At 41.0% G+C, this 23176-nt stretch overlaps 1 protein-coding gene and 1 non-coding gene across 5 annotated transcripts in view; both read left to right on the top strand.

Moving 5' to 3' along the window:
• The window catches only part of fyco1a (FYVE and coiled-coil domain autophagy adaptor 1a), a 152156-nt gene that overhangs the window by 17981 nt on the left and 110999 nt on the right, over window positions 1-23176 (top strand). For all 4 annotated transcript variants that reach the window (XR_013888544.1, XM_080202378.1, XM_080202387.1 and 1 more), the window contains exons 6-12: window positions 1470-1613; window positions 11815-11908; window positions 13788-16385; window positions 17642-17734; window positions 17877-17995; window positions 20071-20238; window positions 22077-22226. Coding sequence is in view for 3 of the 4 variants with exons in the window: in XM_080202378.1 (XP_080058504.1) it covers window positions 1470-1613; window positions 11815-11908; window positions 13788-16385; window positions 17642-17734; window positions 17877-17995; window positions 20071-20238; window positions 22077-22226 (3366 nt within the window). In the remaining variant the exon portion in view is untranslated. The remainder of the gene's footprint in view (window positions 1-1469; window positions 1614-11814; window positions 11909-13787; window positions 16386-17641; window positions 17735-17876; window positions 17996-20070; window positions 20239-22076; window positions 22227-23176) is intronic.
• On the top strand, window positions 9841-10032 carry LOC145361890 (U2 spliceosomal RNA). Its single transcript, XR_013889889.1, has one exon. It is a non-coding gene; the product is annotated as a U2 spliceosomal RNA (small nuclear RNA).

Raw genomic sequence — 23176 nt, 5'->3', positions numbered from 1 at the left:
AGGAAGTCAGCACATTTAATATTACTAAAGCACCCAGTTCAATTTCATTTATAAACATTGAAACTATTGAGACCGAAAGCAAAAAAAAGCATTTTACATTCATCTTCATCCTCAGAATTAACTTTAATGCATTTTGGCAACTTGTCAATTATCCAGTGGATATTAACATTTCCTACTGGACTCAATTTATCAAAATGAAAATCCAAATAAAGAACATTAAGCATGAAATTGCATGGACAGATGTGATGGTGGGGTGGGCAGGCCTTTGGGCAGGAAGCCCACTCTTACCCCAATAAAGGCTCTTAAGTGACCACTTAATGGCCATTCAAGGACCTTTTCCCACCCAGCCTTAATTTTAGGCTGGCACGTGCTGGATAGCTCAGGGTGCGAAGTAGGAAAATGTAACACCCTCAATCTCGAGCAGGACGATGTAGGGATGGCACCTCCATCAGAAGCACTCTCTTGACCTGGGGCACCATTCACTCAGGGATTGGAAAACTCCAGAAATCCCTCTCTTCCCTGCTCCCGACCTACGTTTCGATAACCCAAGCACCCCCACCTTGTAAAAACCTCCTGCCCCATCCCTAAGACCCCTATCACATAAGTCACCTCCATGTCCTGACAATGTTTCAAACACACAAGTACAATTTCTTTTCTGGTCACTGCAGTGCTGTGCCTTGCAGGGGTTGGAGAGATGTCAGCCAATCTAATTGGAATCTTCCTTCCAGGTGATAATGGGAAGTTGCACTTGCTGCCAATCAAAGCTCACTTGAGTGTAAAATGGCAGCAGGCCTGTTGGAGTTGGTGGAATGCATTCCCCTTTCACTCTCTGGTTTGGAAAAACTCAGGCTTGTGTTTCCACTATCTCACTATTTCCAAGAGCCTTGCGGATACTTAATTTTCCAGTTTCTGCTTTCCTATTTATGACATTTTATCTCTGTTGTGGATTATATAGCCCCATTTAAGAGTAATGAGAATTTTTTTTTACGCTGCAAGCTAACCTGGAATGCACTGTGAAAGAGTGACTGAAGCAGATGCTTGAAGGTCAATAGGAAAAAGGCTTCTCCAAAAAGCTAGCACGGGCACAATGGATTGAATGCCCTCCTGAGTGGTATCATTCTTTGATTATATTTGATGGGAATTTCTGTCCAATTTCACATTGTGGGAACAAATAAAGTGAGGTTTAGTTTAAATTAATCAACTTTGATAAAGCTATGGGAGTGATGTGGATGATTTGTCACTCACTTTGTGTTGGGATTTTCACTGTAGCTTCATTGCAGTGTTAATGTAAGCCTGCATGTGTCACTTATAAATAAACTTTAAACTTTTCTGATTTTCATAAGAGTGATGAATATCTCCTTGGCAACCAAGGTTCCAGGAAGTGTTTATTGTTCATCTCAGGAACAGTTTGTGATTTTTTTTTGTGATTTGTGATTTTAATAATTATTTTTCATCCTCAATTTTTATAGTGACTGGTACTATGCACGAAGCCCATTGCTGAAATCTAACCTTGGCTCTGACATTGTCAATCATCTCTATGAACTGAATGAAGTGCAGTTTGACTTGGCTTCTAGAGGGCATGATTTGGACGCTTCTTGGCCAACATTTGCACGGTAATACACCTTTCAATGCATTGGGTTGGATAATCAGTGGCTTGTCAACTGAAATCGATTGTAATGTATCAACATGCCCTGTGTACAACAGACTTTATTAGTCCAGTAAGTGGCATTGACATTATTTAGAATGATTATTAATAACTAACCCAATTACTCCAACTGCTACATGTAGAGACATTTAACATAGCAGTGACCATGCTGTTTCGTGTGTCTCAACATGAAGTAAGGACTTATTTCTTGGGTTTAAAAGATTGAAGAGCTCTAATCAAGGTGGTTAAAATTATAGTAGAATTCAATAGGACAGAAGCAAGAAACTGCTTCCTTCAGTGGCGAAATCCGAACATTGGTGTGTGTGTGTGTGTGTGTGTGTGTGTGTGTGTGTGTGTGTGTGTGTGTGTGCGTGCGCGTGTGTGTGCGCGCGCGCGCGCGGAAGCATTCCTAGTATTAGAGCCAAGCCTTGTAAAAAGCAGATATAAACTTGGGAAGTCCCTTTTCACATGAAATGTAGTGGAAATCTGGAACAGATTTCCTACATGGTAGTAAATGCTGAATAAAATGAAAATTTCAGGACATATTTAATAGATTTTTGTTAGGTGAGCATATCAAAGGATGATTTGACACTTCTTTATTTCTGCATCACTCACAAATAAAGAGTGACTTCCAGGAGACATGACAATGTTTGTGGGCCTCTACACCCTTTGGTTGAGGACGGGTTTAGGGTGATTACCAAAAAAGAAGTGTAATTTCCCATTCCGGTCAGTACAAGTGAAAGGGTGAACCAGAACTAATTGCATACCTGGTAACCTTATAATTTGGGAATACCTACAGAATTAATTGGAAAAGTAAAATGAAATCGATTCAATGGTTCATAGGATATCTAAGCTATTTTTAGTTGTAAGTATAACTGACATTTGTGTGGTGCTTTTAACATGGAAAGTATCCTATTGGGGATAAAAGCCTTTTTAAAAGACTTATGTCTAAGAGTATGCCCCCCTGTGTTCTGGATCCTTCTATCAAAAGAAGCAGCTTCTTGCCCCTGCCCTTTTGATTTCTATAGTGGCAATGTCAGGGTTTGGCCAAAGAGATATATTTTAAATAAATTCTTAAAGTTGGAGAGCTGGAGGCCCTTAAAATTAAAATAAAGTTTATTTATTAGTCACAAGAAGGCTTACATTCACACTGCAATGAAGTTACTGTGAAAATCCCCTATGTCTCTTCTGCTATAGGTTGAAAGAAAGGATATACAGTGAGACAAAGGTTTGGAAAGAGGCATGAAGGAGGTTGCAGCACCGAGATGTGTTAAACTATAGGGAGATTTAAAATTCAACATTTTGGAAAGTAGGTAGATAAAGTAGATGAACTGGGAAGTGTAGTAATGGACAAGTAGCACACTTAGCGTGGGATACATTGGGCCAAATTTGCAAATGACCACTGCGATGGGGCCAGAAGTGGACTGGCAGACAGTTTTCCAGTACTGGCTACATGCTGGCATGCCAGTTTCCTGCCATAATCTCAACTCAGTCATTTACGTTCAGGCAGGATTGGTGATTGATGGTTATTCATTTGCAAGCAGCCGATAGCTCATTAAGCCTATTAAAGGATTTATGTTGCGCACTTTGCCCATGCTGGCTGCAATCTTCCAGTCAGTCTGCAGAATCACCACCCCTCCCCCACAACCAATGGATGAGGTGACTTCCTTTTGGTTGACTCAGGAGGGGACAGTAGAGTGGGAGGGAGAAAGAAGGGGGAGCGCAGCATTCCATCCAGCAAGGGGAACTTTGCCCATGGGCTCTAGGAGCTAGATATCCTATGGAGGGGGTTGCTCCCCCACAATGACAGCGTGGCAGCAGTGATAAAATTTCTTATCTCTCTTCAGGGGGTGCCTTCACCTTGAGAACCCTCTCTCTCTCTTGCTCTTTTTACCCATCAGCTTCTCCCATCTCTGGCAGTGAGGCCATCAGTGTTTCAAAGCTGGAGTCCTCTTATTGCCCCTAGAGCCTGGGGAACAGACTGGAGTCCGCCATCCTTAATTGGACGGTGAGTGGAAGCCTAGCCACCAATTAGCCTGCATGTTAAGGATTCATGTTGGATGTCAGGCACTGATGTAACGTGAAGTCAGGATCTGGAAATGCACTCAACATCAGGATCCCAGCATCAAAACAAATATGCTGCCGAATGTGTCAAAGAGTTTCAGCTGAGTTATGGAGGGTAGAGTCTGGGAAGACACAAGAGGCATGTCGCAGATGAGGAAAGCATGAATAAAGCTTGGATATTTTATGCTGGCCTTGAGACAATCCCTTGATTTTAGATACACCTGGAGAGCCTTTGAAGTCCAGAACATGGGATGCAACTTTACAATGTTTTCGGGCTTTTTAAAAAATGTTTGTTTTCTGCTGTTTGATGATTCAGATCCAATACAGTATGGAAGTGATGTTCTGGCTTTGTTATAGTGAATTGGGAATTTACATAAAATGAGGAAACATTCTGCGTAATTACGAAAGAGGAATGCCAAATTGGGAAGTGCTGCACATAAGTTGTATCTTAGCATTACATATTGTTCTGTGTTTTTTTTCATTTTTACACAAATGTGCTTAATTGTAAATATGCAGTAATTCCATAGGAAGTGCATCAACTGTACAATTTGTAGAGAATACTCTTGTTCTAGTACATATATTGTATGTGTACATATGAACTGTTTGCATATAGTATAATTGTACGTGTCTATAAAACTATAAGAGGCATAGATAGGGTTGACAGTCAGAATATTTTTCCCAAAATTGAAATGCCTAATATTAAAGGGCATGCACTTAAGGTGAGAGGGGGAAAGTTAAAAGGCAATGTGAAGGGCAAGTTTTTTACTCGGAGAGTGGTAGGTGTCTGGAACGCACTTCCAGGAGTGGTGGTGGAGGCAGATATGGTAGGGGCATTTAAGGGGCTTTTAGGTAAGCATGTGAATATGCAAGGAATAGAGGGATGTGGACCAAGGGTAGACAGAAGGGATTAATTTAATTTGGCATCATATTCGGCACAACATCATAGGCTGAAGGGCCCTTTCCTATGCTATGTTGTTCTATGTTCTCTGTGTTTGTGTGTATACCTTTTAAACATATGTATTACATATATGTTTGTGTTTCTGTGTCTGCACCTTTCTTTTCAAAGTCTTCAAATTTGAAAAGTTGTTCTTCCTCAAATATGCAAGTGACTAAAAATGAACAGATAAGAAACAGCTTGGTTCATTGACTATATAACAATAAGGAACAAGTAAGCCAACAGATAGCTTGAGTGATCAAATTGCTGAAATATTTTTTGAAAACCTATCATTTCCAAACTGGCAAATCATAGAAACTAAGCATTTTGTGAAATTGGTTTAAGTTGCTATGTTTCGCTTGCCAAAATGTACTCTTGTCCAAATTGCTCAGCTGATTTTAGTGGGTGAGATTGTGAACTAAGGCATTTGCAAATGGGGAAATACCAGTGAGGAGTGGCCTGTACTGATAGCAGGGCAGCTCAAGAAAGAGCTCAGCAAAAGGAGCAGTCCACTGCTCAGCTGGACAGAGGTGAAGACTTAAGGGGCTTGACTATGAGGCAAAAACTGCTGGCTGACATCACGCAAGCTGTCGTATTACGCACTGGAAGGCCCGCCAAGGCCTTTCACCACTATGGCTGAAAATATACAGAAATCTACTTCCAGCTTATGTAGTTTCACCTCACAACACCAGAACACTGCAGTCTACCCTGGAGATTGTGGTCACTTCCAGGGACAGTGCAGCAGGGCCTTCACAACAGGTGAACACTTCGCAGCTTTGGTGGAAGCTCAAACAGCCATCTTAGAGTTTGGACTGAAACCTCTTGTCCATCTTGGAGAGGCAAATATTCAGCGTGGACAAAATGGCTGCCGGGGGTGGCCTTCAAAGAGTCAGTCATCTTCTACTGCCTGCTCTGCTGCAGAATGGTCTAAGTGCTGAGTCCCAGCCCCGGAATAGTGATGTTGGCCCAATGGGAGCAGTACTTGTTGAGTCTTTTTTTTTATGCTAGCAGGTCTGAGCATCCTCCATCAATATCCGCAATGGTGCCAGGATCAGCTGGGCCAAATGGCCCTCGCAGCAGCTATTTTGGAACATTGTGCATCCGGGTCCTCACAGGCTGGAGTACACAGAAATCACAAACCACCATCACCCTCAGAATCTCAGCATGAAGCACAGCACCCTTCTTGCAGTGCTGCTGAAGATACGAGGTGAGCACCTTGTTGGAACAGCCAAGTGAATCATCTTTCTTTCAAGAAAAACAGCATAGGATAATCACTTAGATGAAAATGACAGGAAGTCAGTCTTTTTGTGCATGTAACAATGCACATTGGGTAGGGGGGGATGGGGTTCTAACAGGATGGATTCTTCTGTATTTTCAGTCTGGTTTCAGATTGAGTACAGATTTACGTCATCAAATGCAATGCTGGTTAACAAGGTCATGAAAGATGTAAACAAAACATTTGATTTGTGAAGAGACAGAATTGAAAGCAGAGAAACTGTGCCAAACGTAGATTCTTGGTTAGGTCACACTTATAAAACTGCACAATTCTGGTCTCCATATCAGGAAAAACTGGAGAAGATGGAAAAAATACAAGACTGTTACCAAAACTGAGAGGATATAACAGTCAAACTCTTTTCTTCTAGAAAAGGGTTGATTCAATAGACGTCTTTAAAAGTACAAAGTGGTTTGATAAGATTGATGTGATGAAGCTTCCCCGTCCTCCCCCGCCTTTTATAGGGAGGTGGGGTGATGGAGTGGGTGTGAGCAAAATCATGGATCATGAGGAATAGGAGCGTTAGGAGGCCAGTTAGCCTGTTGAGCCTGCTCTGCCACTTCTTGAGATTATGGCCGATCTGATTCTGGCTTTAATTCCACTTTCCTGTCTGCCGATCCCCTGCCAATAACCTTTGACTGTCATGTCAATCAATTATCTGTCTAACTCAGCTTTGAATATATTCGATGACCCAGACTCCACTGCTTTCTGAAAAGGAGGAAGAGAGATCTGGGAACGCCAGGAATGTCGAGGCCCTGTCAAATTTTAAAGGGAGGGGCCTCATGAGCATCATGTGGGGCTGTCTCCCACCCAGCAGCCAGCCAACTTGACAACCTGGCTGGCAGACAAGAGAGCACAGCAGTCACTCATGACAATGGCCCTCAGCAGTGGCAAGGGAGCAGCAGATCTGGTTTGCAATCAGGGCCATGGGAAGATTTGCAATTGGACTAGTTGAGAATGCTGGCAATTTGAAGGAGCGGAAAGCATCTTTGAGGCAGTTGATGAGAGCATGTGCATGGAGCAGCACTAGGTATACCTAGAAATGAGGTATGAACTTGGTAAAGCTACAACCCAGCTAAAACTTGCATGCCAAACAGCAGAAGCAGTATATGATAGAGCTTGGTTATCTCACCACCAATGGATCTAAGCTCTGCACTCCCGTTGCATCTAGTTCTGAATGGTGACAGACAAATAAACAACAACATGGAAGAGGAGGCTCCATGAATATCCCCATTCTGAATTTGGGGACATCAGTGCAGAAGACAAGGCTGTGCAACAGTCTTCAGCCAGAAGTGCCGAGTGGATGATCCATCTTAGCCTTCAAATAACTCCACATGATGTCAAGAGAAGTCTGAAGGTAGTGGATACTACAAAGTCTATTGGTCCTGCCAACTCTTTAGCAATAGTACTGAAGACATTTGTGCTCCAATACTAACTGCATCCATAGCCAGTTGATGGAAGCAGCTGAAGGAAAGCATTGTGGAAAAGAAGATTGGAAAGTGTTGTATTTTTGAAGATAGAATTTGAAATCACTTGCGTGGATGCTGGACTTCATCTGGGGGGAATTTTGAGGAGAAATCCACAGAAATTTGTTCGTGTTCAGAGTGGAGTGTCTGACCAGAGTCAACCTGGGTGTTTAAAGGGACCGAGTGATACTGAGACCATTCATTATAGCCTAATGTGTACCTTACAACTCATGTTAACCTTATGCAACAAGACCTGGACAACATTCAGGCTTGGGCTGATAAGTGACAAGTAATTTCAGTTCCACAAAAGTGCCAGGTCAGAGTGACTGCCCTTGACATCAAGGCATATTTGGCCGAGAATGGCATCAAATAGCCCTAGCAAAACTGGGATCAATGGGAATCAAGGGAAAAACCTTCTGTTGGCTGGAGTTATACCTGGCACAAAGGAAGACAGTCTGATGGTTGGAGATCAATCATCTTGGCTCAAGGACATCACTGCAGGAGTCCCTCAGGTCCTAGGCACAAGCATCTTCTGCTGCTGCATCAAGAACCTTCCTTCTGTCATAATTGGCGATGTTTGCTGATGTCTTCACTATTTTCAGGATCATTCATGATCTGAAGCAGTCCATGTCCAAATGCAGCAAGACCTGGACAAGATCCAGGCTTGGGCTGACACATGGCAAGTAAAATTCACGCCACACATGTGCTAGACAGTGATCATCTTCAACAAGAGAGGATTTAACCATCAGCCCTTGGCATTGCCATCACTGAATCCTTCACTGTCAGCATCCTGGGGTTACCATTGACCAAAAACTGAACTGGACTAGTGATAAAAATGCCATGGCTACCAGGGCAAGTCAAAGGCTAGAAATCCTGTGATGAGTATCTCGCCTACTGACTCCCCAAAGCCTGCCCATTATCTACAAGGCAGAAGTCAAGGGTGTAATGGAATACTCTCCACTTGCCTGAAGGAATGCAGCTCCAACAACATTCAAGAAGCTTGAATCCAGGACAAAGCAACCCTCTTGATTGCAACCTGTTCCACAAACATTGAATCCTTGCACCATCAGTGAAAAGTGGCAGCCACATGTACCACCTACAAGATTCACTGTCGGAACTAAGGTTCCTTAGGCAGCACCTCCCAAACCTGGACCACTACCAACTTCTCGGCCTTTTCTGTGCTGCAGCAGTGACGAGGGCCATCTTCAAGTTTATCTGGAGATCAAAGATGGATCGCGTCCGGAGGGAGGCAATGCACAAATCTCCAGAGAACGGAGGGAAAAACGTTCCCAACGCCGCCCTCATCCTGATGGCTACCTTTGTGAGCAGCTGCATCAAGCTGTGCGTAGATCCTCAGTACACCAACAGCAAGTGCCACTATTTTTTGAGGTTCTACCTGTCCCGAGTGTTGCGAAGGATGGGTCTGGCCACACTGCTGCGGAACGCTCCGAGTAGTTGGACCGTACCGCAGCACCTGTCCTTCGTGGAGAAATTTTTCCGCAAACACACCTTTGACCACACGGCGATTAAGCAGTGGTCAGCGCGTAACGTCCTTGGGGCCCTGAGAGAAAAGGAGACGGCGGATCCTGTCGGATGGTTCCCTGAGCAGACTGTCAATGTCATCTGGCAGAACGCCTCATCACCAGAACTGACAAACAAGCACCAAGACCTGGCTTGGCTGGTGGTGAGAAGGGCACTCCCCGTCAGATCCATTATGCACGCTCGAGGTCTCAACAGCACCGCACACTGCCCTCGAAGCGGCTGCGGGGCTGATGAGACGGTCGCACACCTCCTTGTGGAATGTGCCTTTGCAAAGAAGGTCTGGAGTGAGATGCAGTGGTATTTGTCAAGGTTCGTCCCGAGCAGCTCGGTGACGCAGGACTCTGTGCTCTACGGGCTGTTTCCGGGGACGCACACCAAGACAAATATCAACTGCTGCTGGAAGGTCGTCACCTCAGTGAAGGACGCACTTTGGTCCGCCCGAAACTTGCTGATCTTCCAGCTGAAAGTACTGTCCTCGACCGAGTGTTGCAGACTGGCACATTCCAAGGTCAAGGACTACGTGCTGAGGGACAGGCTGAAGCTTGGGGCAGCCGCCGCAAAGGCACAATGGGGAAAGGCCACACTGTAAGGCCTTTTAACGGAGGCAGACCGAGGGCCCAGGAACTGCAGAATACCCTCGACCTGCGTAGCTGCGTGCCAATCTGAGCACTAACGGCACACAGTAATTTATTGAGGCATGTATATAGTTTTAAGTATTGAAATGTAATCATTGTAATTAGCACAAATCTGTAAATATTGAGACATGGATATAGTTTTTAAGTATTGAAATGTAGTCACTGTAATTTGGACAGATCTGTAAAAATGTTTTGATTCCACCTTGTTTGCTGCTCAAAGCCCTGTACATTTGCAATAGATTACTTGAGATTTTTATGAATAAAGTATATTTTTGGAAAAAAAAACTTCTCGGCCTTTTGGCTAAGATCGAGTGTAGTATCAACATGCTGCACTTGGTTGAAGTCATTAGGTTACATTTCAGCTTCATTTGAAGCAATTTTTTCAAGCAGCATCTTGGCCTTTTGGCTAAGATGCAAATAAGATCAAGCCTTGGAGGGGGAGCTACACCTACTCCAATTAGCTTGGATCATGTAGATCAAGCCCAAGACAGGAGGTGAGAGCCCTGTCTTGTCAGCTTGGATCGCGAATGTCCCAACTTGTTGGGACTCTGAATAGGCTTTAATTTGACTTGATTGGATTAGAATAAAGTAAACAAAAAAAAACTAGAAGGACAAGAGCAGCTAAGACCTGGGAACACCACTCCCCTCTAAGCCACGACCATCCTGACTTGGAAATATATAGCTGTTTCTTCAGTATTACTGAATCAAAATCCTGGAACTTCATCCCTAACAGCAAAGTGGGCAGTTCAAGAAGGTCTTCTCAGTGGCAATTAGAGATGCGTGATAAACATGCTGGCCTAGCCCGTGACATACATGCCCCGTTAAATTTTTTTTAAATGCTTACAGATTGACACAGATGTCTGTATGCTTTTGAGCAACAACTTTCAATCTGTGTTTTCCACAGCATGGTGCCCTCTACAGGATAACTGAATTGCAAAGTGTGGCTCTTCAGACAGAATCAGGTTGTAAAATTCTCATCCAGGCATGCAGTGCTTAAAATGAAAGTTTATTGATTAGTGTTTACAAGTAGGCTTACTGGATGAATCACAAGGTTGAGAATATTAACACTGAGGTGTGTATAGAAGAGGGGGCCAAAGTACATGGCGAGTAGGTGAATGCGACTCAGTGTGAGTTAGAATACTAGTAGCAGTGCTTATGAAGAGCTGAAGATGGGAAGAATTTGAGTAGTCAAATCTGGAGTTAACAAAAACACAGCCGAGGATTTTAACAGCAGTTGAGCTGAGGCAGTCACAGATAGGAAATCAAACATGACGATGTGTAAAACCTCTTTATTTACTGATCTGTTTGTCAAAATATTTAGACATGCACGTAAAATCTATGAAATATTATACTTTTTAACAAAAAAATCCCAGTTGAAATGCGTTCTCATTTACCACAATTTTTGCCTGTTTAATTCTAAACCTCTGCTTAATGGGTTTCTAAGGTTTAATTCTGGAATGAGTGTATATTTACTCACCAACTATGCAAATAATGTGATAAATGATACAATCTATCCTATTGTAAAACAATTATGCATTTTTTTCACATGTTGCCAGGTATTTAGTTATATATAAAATAAATATATTAGGGCTGACCCTCTTAATGCCCCCTAGCAGTAACTTTAATGGGATCACACTGGAAATTGGGACCTGGATTTATCAGAATTATCACTGGCTTTGTAAGGGATGGAGTTTGTGCCTGAACCTTACAATGCCCACATCCTGGCTATCAGAGGGAGCCAATCTAAGTTTGGTGATAGCATCTCAGACCAGATGTGCTGGACCCTGAATGGTGGGAGTGTGTGTCAAGGAGTGCAGTGGGGGGGAGGAAAAGTTCAAGTCTGAATTGGGATCTGGAACTTCAAAGAAAAGCAGATTAGCTCTTAAATAAGAATTGATGCAAAGAAATAACTGGTGGCAGCTAACTGATCTTGCCCAGGTGGAGTGTGCCTACACCACTTCACCTTCACCAAGATCAACAAGCTGCACTGCAAAATATAATCTAGTTGTATCCCAATGGCTCAGGTATTCAACATTCACATGTGATGTGTAAGAGGGCTTGCTCTTGGTCCTGTGAACTTTGATGGAGGAAGCAGCAGGAATGCTGGGAAAACACATGCTGAGCTGACATTGTGTTGGGATGCATCTCATTGTCAGATGCCTCTGCTGCATTAAGCACAATAAATTGTGAAAATAATTACTTAAGCTAAGAGTCCAGTAGTAAGTATAAAACAGCTGCATGTATTTTTTTTTAAGGAGATCTTTCAGTCTATCTCATTCTCCATCACATCTTTGGAAACCACCAAGTAGATGTTCCAGTGTAAGCAGTTTGGTCAGCAACTATTCACAAGTGAGTGCCAAAATCATAAGCTGCTGTGTGCACTTTGCAGAGATAATTAATTAATCATTTGGTGGTGTATGCACTTTATCTTGTATAATGTGATTACTGACCTTATCTTTCTCTGGTGATCTTCAGTTTTTGCCTATCGTCATTATCTTGCGTTTTTTTATCAAATTAAGTGATGCACTTTGTCTCCCCTTTTTAACATTTCTCTGTACATGTAACACCCACACTCTACAAGGCTGATATTGTATCCACATAAGTAGATGTGGGATTGAAGTTAAACATAGACAAGGAAAGGCAATAATGGCAGGTTTACTTCACTGAAGAACATTTTTATGACATTCCGATTAACTTAGGGTATTTTTTAAATTGTTGGCAGCATTTCATTTTCAGGTTTCATTTGTTGAAACTGAATTTAAATTCTCAAACTGCCATGATGGGATGTGAACCAGTGTTCTCTGGACCTGCATTGAAGCCAGCCAAGTCCAAGAGTGAGGGTACAAACTTTTGACCTGAACTACCCCACACCTTTAAAGGGCACTCCTGAAAGTCAAAATTCCTGGACTGCGATTGTGAATCAGATCCTGGTTGCCATTTTTAAAGAGCTCCCAAATCATCTGGATTCTGAAAATAAAGTCCACTGTCTCCCATTGTAATCATTTCCTACAGTACAGCCCACAGCTTTGCTCCTTCAAGTCTAAAGGGTGCAGATTTGCATGTATCTGGGACACAACTAGTTTGGTCATCCATCTCCAGATCTGCTGAACTGCAAGAAGTGCTCTAGGGCCCCATTGTTCGGTGAGAATCATGATGGAGAGAAAATATAGCTTATGGTTGCTTTTCTCCACTAACAATTGTCTCCTTATATTCCTCACATCTGCATTCTTCACCCTCACGTTGAAGAACAAGTGATAGGAGCTCTTTGACTACTTCGTCACTAAGTTTGAGCCCGTCTTTTCAGCTTCCTCTTCTGGCCCCTCCTTTGACCCCTCACCATCCTTTCCATTTGTGAACATGTCAGGTAATTTTCTCCCTTAACCATCCTGCCTCTCTGCCTGTCCAACTCCCATTCAAACATTAACATCCATCTTTTTGGCTTGATTTCCATTTATCAATTTAGCAGATGTAAAGCAGCTTGAGACATTTTCTATGTTTTGTATAAATGCAAATTGTTGTATTCATTCTAGTCTCTCTGCATTCCTTTTCTGCAGTCCATCTTTTCTATGTTTCTGCATTGCACAGAAATACTTTGATCCATGAAGTCAGCAAAATTTGCTCTGCATTAGATCGCCAACTATTCATTGACTGCCCCCCGCCCCAGAGTTTCTTTCTTCCCAATCTCACAAACATCCAACTGTTGCTGGCATCTGTTGTTCACACAAGCCCACTAACACACTCCTGCTTAATTACAGTTTAAAATTATTTGAGGATATGATTTGCCTTTGAACTACACAGAATTTATAGGACATTTGTCCCAATTGATCTGCGCTGTATTCATACTCCATCTCCCACTATCTTTCATCTTACCTTGACCTTATCTACATTTCCTTCTATTTCTTTCTCCCTCATGTACTTAATATCTTTAAGGCAAAGATATTTATGCTGTTCATCACAACTACTCTGCTTGGCACTGAATTCCATATTCTAACCATTTGCAGGCTGAAGAAGCTTCTTCTGAGTTCCTTATTGGATTTATTTGTGAATACCTTTACTTATTGTCCCTGCTTTTAGAATTAGTTTTGTTAATAAACCCACGCCTCAAGCAGGACCCATTTTTTTCAATTGGTACCTAGGGTCATTTTTCTGAAAAAAAGTTATATCTATGAACTTGCATCTAAATTGTTGAATGAAGCATAATTAATATATCGATTGTGTTTTTGTTTAGGCTCCGGACTATCTTTTGAATCCAGAAATAAACAACCCATTAATAGCAGAGCAGCTGGAAACCTGCGATGAGTTACGTGCTGAACTTGATCAATCTGATGTGAAGCAAAGGGAGATGAGGGAAAAGATCCAACAGATTGAGCTGGAGAAGGAAGAGTTACAGAAGACAATAACTTTGCATGAGCAAACTACAGAAGTTATGAAGAAAACAACTGCTGATACAATGGAGGAAAACCTTAAGTTGAAGCAGATGTTGGAAGAGTCAAATCTGCAGTCCGAGGGCTTTGCTTTTGCTCAAGACACTATTCAAGAACTTCAGAAATCTTTGCAGACATTAGAAGCCAGTTCCACTGAAAAACAACAGTTACTTCAGAAGAAGATTATGGAATTAGAGTCATGTAATCAGGACTACATAGTAAAGTTGCAGTCATTAACACAAGAAATGGGAAGGATCAAGGCCTCTGAGGAGATGAAAGATGGCAATTTGAGTGAACTTCAGACCAAGCTAATGATGGTGGAGCAGAAGAATGTAGAGCTGATAGGAAGAATGGATAGTATTTTGATTGAAAAGGGACAACTAACAGCGACCCATTATGATTCAGCGCAGAAGATACACGAGCTTATTGACAAGTTGAGTGAGGCTGAACGGGAGGAAATAGCAATGCAACGAATAAACAGTATGCAGCAGTCTCAGCTGGAGAAATTAACAGATGATTTGAAATCAAGAGAATCTCTAATAAATGAGCTTGAGTTACAGCTAAAAGAGACAACTTCAAAATTTGAGGAGAAAAATGCAGTGCTCGCAAAGAAAGACGAAGAGCTGGAAAGTACCCTAAATAAATTGAAAGAAATTGAAAATATACAAGAAAAGAACACTACAGATCTTGAGTCAGGGCACAAGTCAGTTCAGGAGTTGAGAAAAGAGCAAGAAGAAGCACAAATGAAATATGACAAATTAAAGGTTACTTTAGAGGAGCAAATAGACACACTTTCCAGCCATCTCAAAGCCAAAGAATTAGAATTATCTGCTGCCCATAACATGGCACAAAACCATCAGGAGGCTCAAAAAAAGCTTTTAATTGAGAAAGAAGATCTTAAGAAAAAGTTACAAGATTTAGAAGAGCTGCTAGCCAAGCTACAAACGAGGACAGAACGTATCAACATTGAGCATCAGAAATTGCAAGCTGAGAGTAAGAAACACCAACAGAATATGCAGAAACATGTTGAACAAGAGAAAGAATTGGAGAAGGCTTGTTTAACCCTTGAAACCGAGGTAGACCGGCTGCATGCGTCTGAGAAACAGTTGCAGAGTCAATTAGCTGATAGCATGGTGACAGTGGATGAGAAAGAAACAAAGCTAAGGGAAGAAAACAGGCAGTTGAATGAGGAGTTGCAAAATGCTCTCAGGCAGCTTAAAAGAGCAGAAACAAAGCTGGAAAAGAATCAGTCCGAACTTGACGATCTGAAACAAGAAGAAAATAAGTTGAATGACCGCTTAATAAATCTCCAAGTATGTTTCCAGGCTAGGGAAGAACTACTCTCCGCCTTGCAGAATAAATTAGTAGAATCAAAACAGGAGGAACATGTTCTTGTTTCCCTCCTAAATGAGAAAGAAGATGCTTTACTGAAAAAGGTTGACATGTTAAAACAGCTTTCGGAAAACATTGAGAAAAGCCAGGCAGCAGTAGAGGCCTTGGAAAAAGAAAAGTTGGATCTTGAAAATAATTTTCAGCAACAGACTATACTTTCAGAAAGCTTAATAAAAGATAAAAATGCATTGATGGATGCACAGCTCCAAGAGAGAGAGCTTCAGGAGAAAAAAATGCAAGAGATCAATGCAAGGTTAGTTACTACAGAAAATCAGCTTGGAATCCAGCAGGCTGAAGTGACTAGATTGCACACAGAGTGCCAGGAGCTGAAGTCAAAGCTTAAACACACACTTGAGGAAAAGGAAAATATATGCAATAATCTAAATCTTGCAGTATGTTCCAAGGAGGAATATAGAACCTTGGTTCAAAATCTAAAGGAACAGATAGAGTCAATTAATAGTGATCATGCTGAGAAGCTCTTGCTGTTTAAAGAAAAAGAAGATTATCTTAAAAATGATGTGGCGACGTCAGCGCAGCATATAATTGAACTGGAGGAACAACTTGTGTCTGTTAAAGAAGAATTGTCTCAACTGAGACTGTATATTGCAAAGATAGAGGTTGAGAATGTTGAGACCAAGGATCTACTTCATAGGGCGAATACTGACATGGCAGAACTCGGCATGCAGATTTGTACACTCAGTGCAGAAAAAACTGACACCGAGCAGAAATGCGTTGAAATTTCTCAACAGCAAACAGCATTCCGCGAGGAGGTGAAAACAGAACAAAACCAACTAAACCTTAATGTCTCCAAACTCAAAAGTGAGAATGAACAGCTGAAAGAAGAGTTAAGGAGATCGAAAGAGTCTGCTACAACCGTGAAAGAGCTGCAGGAAAAGCTAGCACATGCCCAAAAAGAAGCAAGAAACTTCCAAGAAGCTGCAAGAGAAGAGCTGTCATCAGTCAAATTTCAGATGAGTGGAGAGGTGATGGACTATCAGAATAAACTAAAGGTGATGACCAGGTTCTCTCCTTGTATTGCTACAGTCAGGCAATCTAGTTAACGATTGCATTGTAATACGGAGAATTTATATTTGCATTTTCATTTAGTTTTATTTGAACACGATGTGAAGAGCAGAATTAATTCCAACAGAGAGTTTACCTATTTTTCTAGTTTTGAAAGTTTAAGATTCTATAATTTACCTGGGTCTGATTGTTTTGTATAATTGAAAATTTGACATCAAATTTTTGCCTTTATTAAATTTAGAAAGTGAATATCTTGGCTTTTACATGTTTAAAAAGGGAAAAACTTTGGCTGGAATTTTCTGGCCATTCATGCCAGCAGGATTTTCTGGTCCTGCTGCAGTGAACGGAGATTTGGCTGAGTGCCAAATTCTCCATCCTCGCTTGCAATGAAGTGTGAAATGCAGGAAAATTCCACCCTTCGTTTTTGGCACTTTTTTCTTCTTTGCTGGCCTTGATGCTGCGTAATACCAGCAATGTAAAGGATGGGCATATGCCCACCTTACAGTTTCCATCAGTATTGTTGTTATCCATTTGCATGGAGATGTGCAACAATAGCTTGCTCTTAGGATCTTTATATCTAGTTTTGGGGAAGAGTTTTCTTAGCCTCCCTTACTTTAAATGCTCTGCCATTTTCCTATTTAATTATTACTCCAGTATGTTAACTCTCTTTTTAGATGTAATCCCCGTTCAGAATAGCTCCTATTTAGAACCAAATGCCAACGTTTGAATTCATAGAATCGTAGAATCCCTACTGTGTAGATGAAGGCCATTCATCCCATCAAGTTTGCACTGACCACAATCCCACCCAGGCTCCATCCCCATAACCACATGCATTTATGCATTTACCCTAGATAGCCCCCCTGATGCAAAGGGGCAATTTAGCATAGCCAATCCACTTAACCCATACATCTTTGAACTGTGGGAGGAAACCAGAGTATCCGAAGGAAACCCACGCAGACACAAGGAGAATGTCTGTGCGGAGTTTACACGATGACCCAAGCCGGGAATCAAACCCAGGTCCCTGGCGCTGTGAGACAGCAGTGCTAACCACTGTCATTGTGCTGCCCAAATTGTTTTCAGTTATTTTCCAGTGGATGAGTGTTAAATTTTCATTCCTAATTAAGATCAAGGTTCATTATAATTTTTAACTGTTGAGTACATCTGAGCAAAAGGATATTGCATTCTAGTGGAACTAGTAATTTCCTGGTACAAAATGTTGATACTGATGCTTTAATTTTGACAGACTGTTAGTGAAGAATTGGAGTCTGTGAAAAAGCACCTTAATGAGCGACAAATCCAAATAACATCAATGGATAAGCAACTCCTCGAATTCGAAGTGAGTCTAACATGTGCAAACCTTTGAGAATAGAAATTGGTTGTGTGGGTTTTTCACCTTGGCAAATCTTCTCACTAATATTTTCCTGTGTCTTATCCCAACTTAACGTTTGCCATTGTTTTTGGACGCATTTATTTTAAAGGCCCGCAACTGCAAATTGTCAGAAGAATTGGAACAAAAAGCGCAAGTAATTATGGATTCACAACTATTAATAAGTAAAAAGGAAGATAAATTAAAATCCCTTGCAGAGAATTTCAGCAGGTATGTCTTTAAAACCTGGTAGCTGAATTAGTCTCAGTCTGTTCCTTTGCTTTCTAGCTTGTGTTTTGCATAAAGGCTACTTGGATATATATGTAGTTGCAGTTAGTTGAAATTAAAAAGATAACATTCCCAAAGCAAAACGTGGTGAAACTTTCTATTTTTTGCCTCTAGCTGCAGTATGAGAGCTACTTTTCTCCAAAAGTCCACAGAGTGAGACATTGGCTAGCCATGCAGGGGAAGATATTATGTTGGAGCAACTTAGTTGCTGCTGAGTTCTTGAATTGGCTGTTTATTTGCAGCAGTTAATTGATCTGTGATCGACCACTACAAAAAAACCAGCGGTTTGAAATTTAAACATCCAAGTTTTTAGCAATGTTGGAAGCCTGGGGACGTACAAGTGCCCTTTGTGTTCAATTTTTCTGAGGTATAATTGCTGGGCAGTACATTGCTTGACACATTTCCCGCCTTCATGTTGTGCAATATTATGTTAACTCTCACTTCATATGGAAATTTTGCTTCTCCTTGCCAACCTGGAGAAATCAGAGATACTCAGATATTTTGCTCACTTGATCAGGGAGTAATTATAATGGGTAAATCTGAAACAGTCTCCTGTAGACCAGCAAATATTTCCTTTATGGACTCGGTAATGCCAGTTAGCTCAAGGCCAACTAAAGTGGAAATGAGTTAGCCTATTGGATAGACGGAGTTGCACTGCTTAAAGTTTTGTAGTATGAGGAGCAGTAAAAATAAATGTATCTCAGTGGAAGATACGTTTCATTCATGTATGCTTTATTAAAAAGGAATCATTAGTTTACAGTCAGCCTCATCTCACTGGAATACTTTTCAATCTGCCCACGCAAAAAACAGGAAAATACATGTAGCTTTATATGCGAGATCATGATATCCAATGTTCATGTGCAACTAGGTTCTTATTGTTAAGATTCCAAGGCATCACCATTATTTTACTAAATAATTGTGAAAGGCAAAGTCTGCTTGCCAGAATAATTAACCTCAGACTGTCAAACATAGATGCGTTGGCCAATATCTATAGGAAAATATGAAAATGACAGGCAATAAATGACCAGTTAGTGCATAAAACCTATGCCATAACTCGATGGCTAGCCCATCATGGCTAAGCATGCATTCCTCCCCCAATCCATCACCACCCCCCAACCTTTGATCCCTGTCTTAAACTCATACCTACTTCAAAAGTGATGTAATTACCTGAGGGAGGCAAAAAACCTAATAAAACAAGGCTTATAGTTAAAAGATAGTGTCTAAAAATTCATTCCCCCCTCCCCCCACCCAACCACCCCCACCACCCAGGTGATCACAACCAGTCTAGGAGTTACGTACCAAATATTACCTTTAAAGTCTACCTAATGTACCTTTATTATCTCTCAGCATCATCGTTAAAAAGAATACACTGTGGTTCGTGATACCTTAATGTTTTCAAATTGGCTGCTTTATCTCCAACCTCAGAACATTGACTACAATACAAATGTTAATTGGTTTTGTTAAGCACTTTGGGACATCCTGAGCTAGTGAAAGGTGCCAGTTTTTTCTTTATCTGCGTATCAGTGAACCATATTATCCCCAGCTCCTTCAGAGGAACGTTATCAAATATAATCTGATACTGAGTCACATGAGGAGATAGTGGGACAAATATATAAAGGCTTGGTCAAAGAGAGTTTTAAAGAGGTTCGTAAAAAAAGGATACAGAGGTGGAGGGATTTGGGGATAGAAATCCAGAGCTTGAAGGCAAGGCAGCTGAAAACATGGGGAGAACAAGAAAAATCAGTTAATTTAAGTTACCAATTCACAATACCTGTTGAAAAAGAGCTGGTTTTTTTTCTGCTGAGATGTCTAATAAGCCCCTAATTTCAGCAACTACAGTACTATTCATTTTAGATTACAAAAAAAAATTATATCGGCTTTGGAAGTAAGTGAACTTGCAGTGAAATTCCCTTTACGTTTTGAATATTGTTTAATAATGCATTGGATGCCTTGAGGCTTCATAAAGTTATTGACGTCTGCTGCTTCCAGTTGACTTACTGAAATGTGTTTTTCAATAGTACTCAGCAGGAGTTGGAAGCTGTAAAAAAGGAGCTAGAAGACTATAAACAACACCACAAGAAGACGCGAGAAGAGATGGAGAGAAATGAGCAGAAACATGTGGCTGAACTTGATGACTTGAACAGAACTAAAGAATTTCTGGAAGAACGCTTAATTGAACTTATTAAGTACGATGTGACAATCAAAGATCTGTTTTTCATTCCATTAGTTAATTATTATTTGAAATATTTCAATAAGCTGCTTAAGATCTAATAATCTCTGATCGTTACTATTTTACTTGATCCTCTCAGCATGCATATACAGCAAGGATTTAATGCTTTTCATGTAAAGAAGTGAAATATCTAGGGATACTACAAAAATTGCACCAAGAGTTATGCTCATTCTCAACTTTTCTCTGATCAACACTAGTTTCGTTAGTCCTCTGTAGACAAACAATGTTGTATTATTTTCAAGATTCCACTCTAGTATTAGCTAGAACAAAAAACAGGACAACGCAGGAACAGGCCTTTCGGTTCCAAGCCTGCGCCGATCACATTTACCTATCTAAACCAACAGCATATATCCCTCTATTCCCCTTTTGTTCATATGCCTATCATGATAAGTCTTAAATATGGCTAACGTAGCCGCATCAACCACCTCACTTGGTGGTGCAATAGCGGCTCGATTAGTGCAATATTTTAGGCTGGATTTTACAGTCAGTGGCGCTCTTTCTCACTGACTTCGAAGAAAACTGCCTGCAGAAGTCTTGTGATTTCTGTTGCATAGATTTCCGCCTTCCTGACATCTGTTTGAATCTGACATTACACCCTGCCCACACACACGCACACACACACACACACACACACCCCCGCCCCCGGCTTTCGGCAGCAGTGATGTCATCGAGCAGGATGAGTAGCCAGTCACATTCAGGGTTTCTCATAGGTAGCAAACCAGAAAGTGAAAACAACTGAATCCCTTCTCTTTTAACTTAAAATTTTACAGACAGCGAAATAAATGGGACGTAGAGATTAGGATAGAAGCCAAAATATCATAAACTTTTCTAAAAAAAAATTGATGCATTTGAGATATCCACATTACATTCATCCTGTGTTGCTTCAACCTGCATTACAATGCTTAATGGTACCCATATTATAATACCCACAATAACAAACACATTACTGCTATAGTCCAAAGAATAGCCTGAATTTTGCAGTAGTAATGTTTTGTGTTCAGTAGGTCTCACTAATAGGTTCTGAGTCTTGCATGGTTGAACATTAACCATTTATCAGTAATATACAAATCCATGTATGAATATAAAGGGGATATCCCAAACTATGGAGTAACTCCATACTTGCATCTACACAGGTCTCTGTTCAGTCTACAGCTAATTCTAGTGTCAAGTCATGTGTCTCTTTACGCCACATTGTTTCCCAGGTCTACACTAACCCTAGCTATGCCAGATTCCCTTATACTACACCTCCCCACCAACTCTTTGCAGTACATTCATACTACACCTCTTCCAGCCTCAAATCTTTGACTTTATAGATTTAGTCAGCCTGGAAGCTTGGCAGTTCTTCCAGATCTCATTCTGGCCACATTTTGAGGAGTGGTAGGCTCTGTTGATTTAGGCAACCTCTCTTGATGCGGAATTTAAGTTATTGCCTGTGTTTCTGGCACTTATTACCGCCTTCTGATATACTTTACTTCTCTTTGTCCACTCCCCATCTGCTCTGCTTCCGTGATCTGTGTGAGAGTTGATGATGTCTCGCCCTGTTACTTGGATATTCCTCATCATGGGCTTACCTTGCTGTTTGGTTTTTATCATGACACTGTGTTCTTCTGTGAGTTTTCATGCCTCACTGAGGTGTATTTTAGCAAATTGGTCATTAGGTCATTACTTCAACATGACTTGCAGCTTTACGCATTGGCTGGAAGTTGCAATGTTTGTGTCTTGCTGATGACAGGTAGTGTGACAGCAACTATAGGAACCTATTATAAATATACTTTATTTGCTTTTATTTTTTAGAGATAAGGATGCTCTGTGGCAAAAATCTGATGCTTTGGAATTTGAACAAAAGCTCCGTTCAGAAGCACGATGGCTTGGGGACCGGGAAGTTAACTACTGTCTGGATTGCCAAAGTCAGTTTACGTGGTGGTTACGTCGGCATCACTGCAGGTATGTCTTTAAAATGTAATATTTAATTTGAGAACCTTCAGTGACTCAGTGTAAAAAAAACTGGAATGTTTGGCCTTCATGTCCAAACCTGTAATTATTTCTGTTCATTCAATTTGGTGGACAAGCAAGTGTCCAAGTGTAAAAACCCAATTATCGTTTTCATACTAGATTTTATTTATTTATTCTTTTGTGGAATGTAGGTGCCACTGCCAAGGCCAACATTTGTTGCCCATCCCTAATTGCTAGGTCATTGTAGAGGACAGTTAAGAGTCAGCCACATTGCTGTGAGTCTGGAATCATGTGTAGGCCAGATCAGGTAAGGATGGCAGATTTCCTTCCTACAGAATGTTAGTAAATCAGATGGGTTTTTACAACAAACAGTGATGGTTTCAAGGTCACTGTTAATGAATCTAGCTTTAAATTCTAGATCTGTTAGTTGAATTTAAATTCCACCAGCTGCCATGAACCCATGTCCCCAGAGCCTTAGCCTGGACCACTGGATTACTAACCCAGCAACACTATCATTATAATTGACAAAGGGTCATCTAGACTCGAAATGTCAGCTCTTTTCTCTCCTTACCTGATGCTGCTAGACCTGCTGAGATTTTCCAGCATTTTTTTTCTTTTGGTTTTATCTTTATATCACTGTCTCCCCCAGATTGTTAACCCATTTGCAATAAATGAATAGAAAATGGAGCTCAAGTTGCTTTCTGAGGAGCCCACATAATTCCTAATTTGTTATGTAGCTCTTTATCTGAATGCCATTCAGCAATTTCACGTTAGTTATTTGCTGCTGCACTCATTTACATCACATTTTCAGATGCTTTTGAGAGATCTAATGCAGCTTTTTGCATAATCCAGTAGGAAATACATCTTGTATTTTGAGAGTTTTATAATATCCAAGTAACACTATTGTTTTAAATGAGAGTGAAATTGTGGACAATAACCTT

Source organism: Carcharhinus amblyrhynchos, chromosome 2 (genome assembly GCF_965287045.1).
Source record: "Carcharhinus amblyrhynchos chromosome 2, sCarAmb.v2.hapA, whole genome shotgun sequence".
NCBI lineage: Eukaryota > Metazoa > Chordata > Chondrichthyes > Carcharhiniformes > Carcharhinidae > Carcharhinus > Carcharhinus amblyrhynchos.
The sequence above is the reverse complement of the archived record's forward strand: the minus strand, read 5'-3'. Positions and strand labels throughout refer to the sequence as shown.